Source organism: Gavialis gangeticus, unplaced genomic scaffold, assembly GCF_001723915.1.
Source record: "Gavialis gangeticus isolate Ggan-Ray unplaced genomic scaffold, GavGan_comp1, whole genome shotgun sequence".
NCBI classification, from domain to species: Eukaryota; Metazoa; Chordata; order Crocodylia; family Gavialidae; genus Gavialis; species Gavialis gangeticus.
The window spans coordinates 4,428,022-4,439,967 of record NW_017729009.1 but is presented as its reverse complement, the minus strand read 5'-3'; the positions used below and the strand labels follow the sequence as shown (position 1 = coordinate 4,439,967).

Below are 11,946 nucleotides of genomic sequence, written 5' to 3'. Positions count from 1 at the left end.
TGAAAATTATGCATTCAATAACTATGTCATCCATCCCTTACCTGGAAGGTGGAGAATAACTGATAGCATGCCTGCCAGTTTAAAAAAAAAAAAGCCCATCGAGCAAATAGGGATGAAAAATGCCTTAGAACTGTGCAAAGACATAGAAGCCAGTTACAAAAATGTAACTATCCAACCTAGATATGAAAGCAAACGTTACACTTTCTACTGAGCCTTGCAGTGGATCATGTCCCTAAGTTTTTGCAATGACAATGAGGTTTGTTGCTGTTTTGTTTTTTATTTCAAGCACTCAGCTTGCTGTTGGTTCTTGATTAAACACTAAATCATTTAACAGCTATAGAAAACCTTGCAATTGTGCCTCTGCAAGGCAGCATTTCTGTAACTGGATTCCCCATGTGAATATAGATAAGGATATTTAGCTCAGTTTTATAGATGCAGAAACGGGGTGCCAGAAGTTGTGACTTGCCCAGAATTAAGCTGTAGTCTTCTGCCAAGAATACAACCTGAGGCTCCTGCGCTAGCTGTTGGAGAGTGCCTTCTTGATTCTTCCAGCTCTGTCATTCCTCTACTGCCCTCAAGCCTTTTCACAGCACTGGCTGGGTGCCTGTACCCAGCTGCTTCTGCCATTGTCATGCTCCTGTTGGCCTGAAAGGTAGGGTAGATGGTAGGGCTCCCCTGCAACATGCACCTGTCTCCCTTTTTGCACCAAACAAGAACTGTAGGAGAGGTGTAAGAATTGCCTAAGTATCTGAATCTTGTATGCTGCTGCCATTGCACTTACTTCACTCTCTTCTAATGACATCTGATCATTAGCCAAAGAGATGGTGTAGACATCAGTGATTTGCTAATGTTGTGAGCTGAGATTCCATGGACACTATCATTGTACCCCAAGCGGTTCTCATGCCTAACACTTTTCTATTGCAGGGAAGACGCTAAGTGTCAAAGTTATGATGGATGATTCTGGCCACTCAAAAGGCTTTGGGTTTGTCAATTTTGAGAAGCACGAGGAAGCCCAGAAGGCAAGTGAATCCCTGCTTTATAGATTTAATTGGACCAAGGATGTCTGATTGTACCTGCTCGTCAGTGTAAAGAGCCTGACATGCATCAACTGTTGAAACATGAAAAACTGCTAATATTCCAGGAAGAAAGAGTCCATAATACACAAGTTCTTTAACTTCTTGGTAATACTGAATCCCAGAGGAGCAATATGTGTCTGGGGGACCAAGGTTTCCCTGCGCAAAATAGAAGAGAGATCCGTGCTGTAACCTATGTTCGGAAGCAAAGCTCCTGCTTCTTCTTGAGAAGCCCTATAGCTGTTGGGAAGTGTGTGACAAGCGTGGGTGCTGTTGTTTCTCTCTGTGCTTAGATTTGGCTCCTTTTTCTGGCAGGCTGTGGCAGACATGAATGGGAAGGAAATCAATGGCCGGATGGTGTACGTTGGCCGAGCTCAGAAGAGGCTGGAGCGTCAGAGTGAACTGAAGCGTAAATTTGAACAGATCAAGCAGGAAAGAGCAAGCAGGTACCAGGTAATGGTGTAAGCAGCAGCATTTTGTGCCTTATGCTGCAAGGCTAGCTACCTGTTTTGCTCTCTGACATGGTTGTCCAGAAGACTAACTGCATGGGGTTTGGCCTTGCTGGATCTCCCAGCCTCTGAAGGAAACCTTCAGGCATCTGGTACTTGGAATGGGATCATTTTTATCATTTTTTTTCCAGAAGGGCCACGCACTGGCCTAATTGTTCCCTCTGGGCTCTTACTTAAATGCTTTGAGGCTTCAGTGGGCCGCTGCTCAGTGCTCTTTAAAACTCCACCTGGTTCTAGCAGCTCTCCTAGGGAAGAAAGTCTCCCTCCTTGCTACATGGGTCGGACCTTCATACCCAGGGTAACACCAATCAATCGCATGTCCGATCAACCCCATTGTTTCTATAGGCAGTTTCTTTCCTCCTTTTAAGGTTCTATAAAGAGTTTTTGCTCCTCTATGATCAGGAAATCTCCTGCTATTGTGAGAGCTAGAAAAAATGCCTTTTCAAATCCCCTTGCTGTTCTTTGCAGTCTCCTGTATTTTTTTTTCAGTCGTGTTTTGGGAGTTTACCAGTCAACCAAGTTTTCATACCCATGCAGGGGTTGGCTTCAATTGTTGCAGCTGTTTGGTGTATCCTATTGCATCTGAGTCTCTGGAGCTGGATCCTTCCAGAGGCTATCTCAGTTTAGAGAAGCATATGATGTTGGAGTGAAAGGGAATGAGTCTGGTCCGTTGCTATTGAAACCAGCTACACCATAATTCCCTTCACAAGCTTATTAAGTCCTATTGTAAAATGAGGTTCTTTGCAAAACAGCCTCGTAGTAGACAGAAATGCTGTCTATAAACACCAGCGAAGCTTGAAGGATGATATTGGCATTAGAAGAAATGGATATAAACTGACCACAAATAAACTGAAGGCTGGCAGTTAAAGACCTCTAACCATCAGAGAAAGGATGGGCTCCCAGTGACTGCTTGTGTTATAAACACCTCCAGGGTGTGTCTTACCTTCAGGTGAGGAAGATGCACAGCTAGCCCCATCCTAAACCACTGTGGGCATCAGGGACTTTGCTGTATCTCCAGAATTCTTTCCGTAGCCAGAAAAAAGGTGAATTTTGTATTAACAATTAATAGTCAAAAACAATCCAGGCTTTTCTACAGATGGAAGAAATCTGTATGGCACAGTAAAATGAGTTCCTAATGGCATAACGTATATTGTGGGTCCTGTGAAGCCATCCTGAGTTTTTAGAAGCCTGTTGTGTCTTTAGGAAGAAACTGACCTGTTGCCCTATTTGTTTTTAGGGGGTAAACTTGTATGTGAAGAACCTGGACGATGGTATCGATGATGAGCGACTAAGGAAGGAGTTCTCTCCATATGGTACCATTACTAGTGCCAAGGTGAGGGATGTAGGCAACCACCTGGGTTTTTAAAAGTTTCTCCTCCCTAGAGAGTTAGTCTTGTGTATTCAGCACAGCTGAAGTAAATGGTTCTGCCTGTTTGTATTTTGTATTCTGAACCAAATACCAAGAATCACCTTTCTTTCATGTCAGCACCAAGCCTTTAAAAAGATGTACAAGTTTTGGAAGTGTTTTGTAATCTTGCTGGATTATCCAAACCCTGACAAATCAGAGTACTGGACCTCAGTGGCATTGTTCTCGTGTCCGCACTTTGCATCCCCTTCAGTTCAGATCTGACATGTCTTCACTGCAAATGAAGATGTGTAGCCAGCGTTAGCTTCAGAGATGCTAGAGCTCTTAAAGCTAGGTGAAAGTCTGGCACCTTGCAGTTCAGATGGCATGAAGTATTAACTGGGGGGCCTGCTGTGTTCTGTTGTTCTTGTGTTTGCCCTGAAGGTTGTGCATGCCTGGGGGAAGCATTGTGCTCATATGAATGGCATCACTTTACATTTAATTACCTTGTAACCTGTCAGTTGCTGGTGGGGGCTGTTTCACTAGACAGCTGCAAGTCTCGGCTCTCAGCCAGGGCATGGCATTTGTTTGGAGCCTTTGTAAATCACGAGTAGGGACCTACTCAATTCACAGTTTCACAGATTTTGCAAAAACCACGAAACCTGGAATTATCTGTGAAATCAATAAAAAAAAAAAAACAAAAAAAAAAACAAACTTGATAAAAATAAAATGCTGCTGGGAGGGGAAGGCGCTGGCTGGCAGGATGGCGCAAAGGGCAGAAGACAGGATGGCAGTTGCCCCCTTGCCTCTTCTCCCCCTCCACCCCTCTGCCAATCAGTGCCAGGGGGTGTTGCTGCCCCAAAATACACATATAATCAACTCTGTGCTCTGTGAACAGGCCACGAAAACCCCTTTTTCTCATTGTGATTTTAAGTAGATCCATATTCATGAGGCAAGCTGTTGATGATTCCTAGGTTTAGTACTGCTTTAGTTGGCATTGGACTGGGACTGAATGAATCCCAGACATCTGATTAGTGTTCTTGATACCACTAGGACAGTGGTTTTCAACCTGTAGTCCACAGACCCCTAGGGGTCTGCAGACTATGTCTAAGGGGTCCATGAAAGATGACTAAGATCAATCAAAAGTATGTGAATGCCCACGCTTATAATTCTGCACCTCTGTTCAAAATTTTTTAGGAGTCTGCAAATGAAAAGAAGTTGAAAACCACTGTACTAGTATGTGCAGTATCTAAACAGATCAGTGCTGATTCTCCCCACTTCTATCATTGCTTTTGCAGTGGTTGCTAGTGCAGGGTAATTGGGTCATGAACCCAGCTCCTGTGCATCCCACTTACCACCCCACCATGTATATCACATGGAGAAGCATGTTGCACTACAGCCAAGTTGTCTGATGTGCCTGTTCCTGGTAACCCTAAAATTCAGTATTAAGGTGAGGTGGAAAGTCACCCTCAGCTATTGTCATTTACAGTTGCATAGCATTAAAATGCAGGGCTCCTACTTCCTGCCTGATCTGAAAGAAATACCAATTCTGCATATAGTCCCTAGGCACCCAGGTCAGAGCATCAATTTTTCTTGATGGCTGGCTTCTGCCCATCCTGCCAGTCCTCCACTTGTTTGCATGCCCACCTGTGACGGCCCTGTGTGATATGAATGTGGGATGCATGGCATTCAGTGGACTCAGTTGTGTTGTTCTAATCTAATTATAGGTGATGACAGAAGGTGGACACAGCAAAGGGTTTGGCTTTGTATGTTTTTCCTCCCCAGAAGAGGCTACCAAGGCCGTGACAGAAATGAATGGGCGGATTGTCAGCACCAAGCCTTTGTATGTTGCCCTTGCTCAAAGGAAGGAAGAAAGGAAAGCAATTCTCACCAACCAGTATATGCAGAGGTTGGCTACCATGCGGACCCTGCCTGGCCCTCTCCTTGGCTCCTTCCAGCCACCTACAGGGTACTTCCTGCCTCCCATCCCACAGGTGAGTTTGACTAACTCCTCTTTCTGCAACTTTTCAGCAGACTGCCAGGAAGCCTGAGTTGGAGTGCCAGAGCAGCCCCAAGCCTTTTGCATGGCAGGGGTGTGTGCATGCAAACTCCTGAACTAACAACAAGTGGAGAAAAACAGTTTTTATTTTTGGGTTCTGGTGGTAACAGCCAAAAAAATCTTAAGTCTGGAAATGTCAGAGCTAATGAAGCCATTCCGAGTGATGCTGCAGTCTGAGCACTTGTCCTTTCACCACCACAAAACCCAAATCTGACAATGGGGTACTACTAGAATCTGTCCTGGTCATGTGACAAAGATGTGAGACCTCTGTGCCGTGCTGCATCTGGCTCTTGTCTACTCTGTTAGTCTGTATTATTCATTGAATATCCTCTGGGCCCTCTACTATATTGTGACATACGCACACAAGGACAGAAACTAGCTTCTTGGTAGTGCCCATGTGACAGTGCAGACTATGAGCAAGACCTTCAAACCTGGCTACTTAAAGCTGGCTCTGAAGTCCATAGGCAGATGGCTAAATAGGTGGTATGACTTTCAGAAATCCTGGTAGCAGGTGCATTGTCAATGCTTCTGAAAATTAGGCCACATATTTAGGGGCACCTATACATAAGCCCAACACCTACTCCAATGTGTTCTAATTACAGAATGCATCCAAGCAGACTTGATTAATCTAACCTAAGTTGGCACACTCCAGCAGCCTTGGCATCGTGTATTCAGCATACTCATGCTTCAAAATGGTGGCGGAGGCACTTTAAATCTCGTCAAACAAGCTTTAGTTGAAGCACCCCTGCTGCTGTTTTGAAGTGTGGGATGATGAATACACAAGACTTTGCAGGCACTTTAATTTAGAGCAGCTCCTGAGAGCTGCTTTAATTAAAGTGCCCTCCAACCCCTACCCCAGAGCACATGTAAAGATGCCCTAAGTGCCTAAATAGGCATGCCTTGATTTTAAATTTTAGCTGGTATGCACAGCTCCTGAACCTGAGTATCTTTCTCATGGGTGGGAGATGGGTTACGGTTGGAAGACCTCCAAGAATTGGTCCAGGTCAGGGTTCTGAATGTGGAGAAGGGATCTGCTGGTTGGACTAGAAGGACTGAGGTCATATGCTGGGATGTTGTAGAAGATGCAGAGTGAGTGGGAGGAGATGAGTAAGGAAGCTGAAAAGGATACAGGGAACAGGAGTGAAGGGGAAGGAGCAGAAATGGGTCTGTTTTAGGTGCAGTATAAATGCCAAGAGTGCTGGGGTGCATGTATCAGTTTGTAGAGATCCCTGGAACACTTACACCCCCAACATTTCAAAGACTTGGGCCTACTTTCCCATTTTGTGGTCTGTCACTGCTGTGGGTGCTGATGCAGTAACTCTGGCTTGCAAATCACTCTGGATAACATGTTCTCCCCCCATAGCCACAAACCAGAGCTACTTTCTACAGTCCCAGCCCAGTTGCCTCAGTCCGTCCTGCTGCTCGCTGGAGTGCACAGCCCTCCAGGCCTCCCCGTGAGTGAGTCTATCTGTCTCTCCCTGTGAACAACTTGTGAGTGGGGGAGCAGGAGTGCACTTTGGTGGCTGCTTGTCATTCTGTGTTTTCCCTCTGGTTCTCTGGTGCTGGTATAGGTTTAAGGATTGAAGGTTCAATCAATTCAAGCCTGGCTTGGAGAGCTGTATGGCACTTCTGGTTTGTGGGGCACCTGTAGGTAATGAGGGGGAAGCTCTTGGCACTTACTCTGTGGCAAAGCAAAGGCCTCCCTCTTTCAGCAGTGACTGTTCTTGATCATTTTCTTCTGCACCTGTACTTTCAGGAAGTGTTTTCTAATACAAAGTGGTCATTCCCTGCAGCCTTCCCATCAGCTACCCCGATCCTGAGGACCACAGCTCCACCCAGGCGCCTGTTGTCCAACATCAGCACCATGAGGCAGGCCTCAACCCAAGTGCCCCGAGTGCCACCACAGACCCAGAGAGTGGGTAAGCTGAGGAAGAATGGATGTGGGAGTTGCTATAGTGAGGGCATGGTGATGAGGGCATTTGCTACTTGTGCTCCCTCTGCTTCTGTGAAGACCAGTCTATTTGTGGTGCTGGAGGAGAACTTGAAAGTCTTTCCCTCTCTTTCTTTCCTGTTGGAGGGTTGGTGGAGATCAGCTTTAAAGAGTTTGCATTGCAGTAGTAAAGTGTCTTCTATCCCAAATGATGCTCTCCATCCCAAATAGACTTGAGCAGTCTAAGCAGATAATTGATTTACAGTTTTCAGGGAAGATATCTATCTATGGGACAGTGCTTAGCACAACAGGATCTTGATGTTGCTTAGTCCTGCTGGATGCTGTGTGCACTATATAGACATTAAAACAGTCACATGGAGTCCTTGCTTATGTGTATATTCTGCCTTTGTATCTGATTGCTTGACTGCTCCCAGGATTGACTCAACTGTGTGTTGCCTGCTTGACTGCATCTTGTTCATCCCTTCTCTACTCACCTGCTGACCTCCTATTCTGACTTCTGCAGGACCTGGAAGCGGGGCTTTGACATGAGCTGACCTTTCACCATAAGTATTCAGGTCAAAAGATGCTCACCCAGCTTCCTGGGAGAGAAGTTTGGTTGCTTGTCAGTTCAGTTAGTTTACCTTGTCACTCTTTGTCAGCATAAGTGACACGGTGGAGGAAACTGGAGCAGCCTACAGCTGGATCCAGAGGTGATCTGTAAGCAGGACTCTTGGCTACTTTTCTTGCTGGTCTCCTCTCTCCTCTTCAGCCCTCAGTATGTGGGTGGCACCAAGTTAGACTCCTTCACACTCAAGCTTAGGAGGCTAGGTTGTAGGAGGTGGGTAATATGGGTCAGGGGGATGTTGTGCCTTGGTAATAGGGTGTATGTTTGAGGTCACCTTGTGTGCATAATGAACCAGCTGCTGCTGCTCCCAGAAAAAAGTATAAATTGCTCAAATTTAGATTCCCTCCCTTGGCACTTGTGGTGCTTGGCCCTTCTTCTGTATTTGGCACTCGCATCTCCTGTTCTTGAAGAGAGCAGGAAATGAAAGGCAGTTGGTGTTGGAGATGCTTTGATTCTGTGGGGTCCATTCTTGTGAGCCAGCAAGCTGAATGGTTGCTTGAGGAGAAGGGAGCGTCTCTTCAATGAGCGGTGGAGCAGGAGGCATTGAGAAGCAGCTTCCATGTCACCCAGGGAGAATTATGGGAGCCCATATGAAATTGGTGCAGCACAGTAACGTGTGTGGAGGGCATGTCTGAGGCCCCTTGGTGGTTCTTGTTCTCATCCCTTTTACTTTTTCCTCAGCTGTCACCTCCTTTCTGCAGTCAGCCCAGCAGTGGAGGAGGGCAGCGTTATGCTCCCATAAAACACTTCCCTTTACTCTCAGTCCCTGGTTGCTCTCGCAGCAGGCCACCCTAGTCAGTACAATCAGCGGGGTCTAGGCGAGTCCCTTTATACTGGGCTCCGGTGCTTCCTTTCAGCTGCTGAACTTGACTGACTTCTCCTCTAGGCGGAGAATAGGTGGATCTGTTTGTGACCCACTGATTAGAGCAGGCTGCATCCAGCCCTCAGAGCTGCTGTCTCTGGTCTGCCAGGCTCCCGGTGGCAGAAGCTGGGGGCATGGCCAGGTGGAGTGGCCTGCGGCAGAATCCACAACCTCTGGGTCCCGGTGGGCATGGTGATTAGCAGCAAGATACAGCCCCAGTTGCTCTGCAGCCAGTTGGCCCATCACCACCGCTGTGGTAAACAGTTGCTTGACTCATGCTTCCCGTTTCTCCTCTGTTGGCTCTGCCACTGCCTCATGTCAGAGCTGGTACCGCTTTGAGCCCTTGGGCCAGAGGCAGAGCCAGAGCCACCACATGCCCTGGGCTGGAGTCAGTGACACCACTGTGAGCCCTGAGCTGCCATGTACCCCTGGCCAGAGTCAGAGCTGCTGCTGTGTGCCCCAGATTGGAGGCACCAGATGCCCCAAGCTGGATCTGGCTTGCAAGGAGTCCTGCGGGCTGCACCCAGCCCATGGCATGAGGTGAATTTGACCACCTTGAATTACCAGATGCGTCTTTTGTCTTCATGTTCTCTTCTCTAAGATGCAGATTGCTTTGAACCTATGAGGGGAATATTTTTGCTGTCCTGCGGAAAGTGCTACCACCAAGCTGTTCGGTGTGTGCAAGCAGATGGTGAGATGACTCTTCCTTGCAGATCCTTTTGTCTCTGTTTCAGCTAACATAGGGACCCAGACAGTCAGCGTTCGAGCACTCCCCACAGCTTCCCTGCCCCGGAGCACTTCACAGTACAAGTACTCCTCCGCAGTGCGGAACGTCCAGCCAGTGGGAAGTGTGATGCCTATGCCAGTACAGCAGGTAATTGGTTCACATGCTCTTATCCCAGATGTGGTGCTCTCAGGACTCAGCAATTTGCTGTAGTCATAGGGAGAGAAACATTGAATAGAAGGCTGAATGATGGCATTCCAAAAACAGCCCTGGTTTCCTGAGCTCTTGGAGGATCTGGCAGGTCTTGTGTTGTTTCCATTTGAACTTAATGAGACACATGAAGCTGCTGGAATTCCTGAAGATGCAGGAAGGATGGACTGTTTCTCTCACGGTGTATGCTTGGGGCTGTTAAAGGAGGAAGATCTGAGATATAGGCCACAGAGCACTGCAGTCTGCTGTAACCATGACACCGGTGAGACTCCAAGTGCCTAGATGTGCAGTGCTGCATCCTGCCTCCCTCAGCCAGGCTACTTGAATCAGTGTGGAGCACTGCCTGCTAAGTCCTGTGCACTTGGTGGAGGCCAGGCCTCATGTGCAGATCCCATGATCTGAAACACTCAGCCAGCCCTGATGCAGAGGTCTCCTGTCAGGAGGAGGAGAGAGGATTCAGTCTCACTCCTGAAGCTTGCAGATTCCCCCAGAACTGTGACTTCCTGCCTTATCACCTGCCTGGTGAAAAACTGTTAGAAATCTGTCACTTACCAGAGTTGGTTCTTAATGCTGGTAGCAAATTAGGAATTGGATAACTTTTTCTGAGAATGGAAAGGCTCTTCCTCTGGTACCAGAAGGGTGACTCTTCAGATGCTTGCAGTCATGTCAAACCTGATTCTGTTGTGGCCTGGTCAGGCAACCTGCCTTCAATTACCCTGTACCTAGATAGTCCTGAGTGAAGCTAGTTGTCAAACTGAACCATCATCTAGTAATCACAGCAGGGAGACAATAAGGACTTGTGTTTTAAGCTTTCAAAAAAATCTGGAAAGCATGAACCAAATATAACCATTGTAGCAAGGTCAGATTCTGAAACAGTAGCTCTGGGATGTATGCATTGCCTTATGCAGTGGAGTGTTAATACGGAAACCCACTGCTCAGGGGTGCTCAAGGGTGTTGCCCGTACCTTTGCAGCAGAGAGGTGTATAGCACAAGGGTAGAGCAGGTTCAGTCCCCTATCCTCCCACTGAGATGATACACTTTGGCTGTTGGGGTAAATAATGGGTGCCACCTGCTGCCATCCTCTCAAAGGGGTCTCTGCCCCGGTAGGGTAGAAGAGGACCTCTTAACCCCTACCCCCCTGTATCTCTAGGGGAGGGGAAAGGGATTGGGAAAGGTCAAAGAGCACCGTAGGTGGCAGGGCTATGGTATACCTAGTTTCCCAGCTTACCTGAATTCAGCCCTGGTTTGACTTCTTGGCAGGATGCTTAAGGATTGAGATTTCCCCAGTTAAAAGGGTTCTGTAATTGCTGGGACGTATCCTTCTTTCCAGAATCTTCATTTCTAAAACCTCTCTGGCGCACCCTGCTCACTCTAAGTCTTGTTCCCCACCTCTTCTGACCAGTCCTGTTCCTTGTGTGTTGCGTAGGGTGGAGAACCTGCCGTTCATGTCCAGGGGCAGGAGCCACTGACAGCATCTATGTTGGCTGCAGCCCCTCCTCAGGAGCAGAAGCAAATGATAGGTAAGTGCCAATGTAGCCTTGCAGGTTTATTCCTCCAAGAGGCAGGTATTAACTTGCTGAAGCAATTCCAGCTGTAACTGGCTGCAGTTGCACATTGTGTTTGTACATGAGAGGCCTGCAGGATGTTTAGGCTTGCATGTGCCAAGGAAAATCTAAGGGTATATCTATATAATATAGCTAATTATCTGGGGAACACTGCCATGCTACTGCAGTTTTACTGCTTCTGTTTCTCTAGCCAATGTGCACAGAGCAAGCTCTAATATCTCAGCACAGCGCAGCCCAGTGCTGCTCCTCCCACCCCAGTCCTTTGTGGAATAGCTTCCATTATGTGGTGCCAAAGCTAGGCAGTAGCTGTCTCATGCATGAGAACCTGTCACCAATGGGAATTGTGCCATGGGTCATGGATAGAGGCCCAATTGAAAGGAAATCCAGTGAGCATTGAATGCCATGTAGAGCTCCATATTGCCAGGTTGCAGCAGGGGCAGTTGTTCACTGTCTGCTGAAGTCAAAACTCTGCTTTACTGCTGCTCTTGGGTTTTTCATTTAAAAAAAAATCCCTTTCCTTGAAGGTTTGGGCCCTGTCAGTCAACTAGACCTCACCCAGACTCTCACAGGCACAGGACTTTGCTAATGGGCTTGGGTTTCATGTAGCACCTAGGACTTCCTGCTGATTGAGCAGCTGGTACGTGCCACAGGAGCATGCGCTGGGCAGAGATGTTAGTTCTGAATGTCTATTAAGCACTAAGAACTTGGCGACGGAGACTTGCCTTGCTGTGCCTTCCCTGGGTTGTGCACTTGCCAAGTGTACCCTGCCCAGGCCAATATATAATGAAGCAGAGCCCAGTCCTTCCTCCCTCCACAGAGGTTGATATGCCAGTGAGCCCCCACCCCCTCAATCTGTGCCTTTACAAACAAATATGTTTTCCCATGCTTCCTGCTGGGGGAGCCCTTCCTCGTGGGTCTAAAATGGACTGTCCTCCCTACCTCACTGCTAGTAGCACTCAATACAGCCCAGCAGCAACAGGTGGCTGCCACTATCTGATTTCAGCCAGCAGCTTCAGTCTCCTGTGTTGGGGGGGGGGGGGGGGG

At 47.6% G+C, this 11,946-nt stretch overlaps 1 protein-coding gene across 6 annotated transcripts in view; it reads left to right on the top strand.

The window, feature by feature from the left end:
• Positions 1-11,946, top strand: part of PABPC1L (poly(A) binding protein cytoplasmic 1 like) — a 44,083-nt gene that overhangs the window by 24,993 nt on the left and 7,144 nt on the right. For 3 of the 6 annotated variants that reach the window (XM_019509820.1, XM_019509823.1, XM_019509822.1), the window contains 8 exons: positions 925-1,019; positions 1,389-1,526; positions 2,820-2,915; positions 4,655-4,921; positions 6,350-6,440; positions 6,780-6,905; positions 9,138-9,277; positions 10,764-10,857. In XM_019509820.1, the coding sequence (XP_019365365.1) occupies positions 925-1,019; positions 1,389-1,526; positions 2,820-2,915; positions 4,655-4,921; positions 6,350-6,440; positions 6,780-6,905; positions 9,138-9,277; positions 10,764-10,857 (1,047 nt within the window). Of the gene's footprint in view, positions 1-924; positions 1,020-1,388; positions 1,527-2,819; positions 2,916-4,654; positions 4,922-6,349; positions 6,441-6,779; positions 6,906-9,137; positions 9,278-10,763; positions 10,858-11,946 lie in introns of those variants that run through there. The other 3 variants (XM_019509824.1, XM_019509825.1, XM_019509826.1) reach the window with 3 other exon arrangements.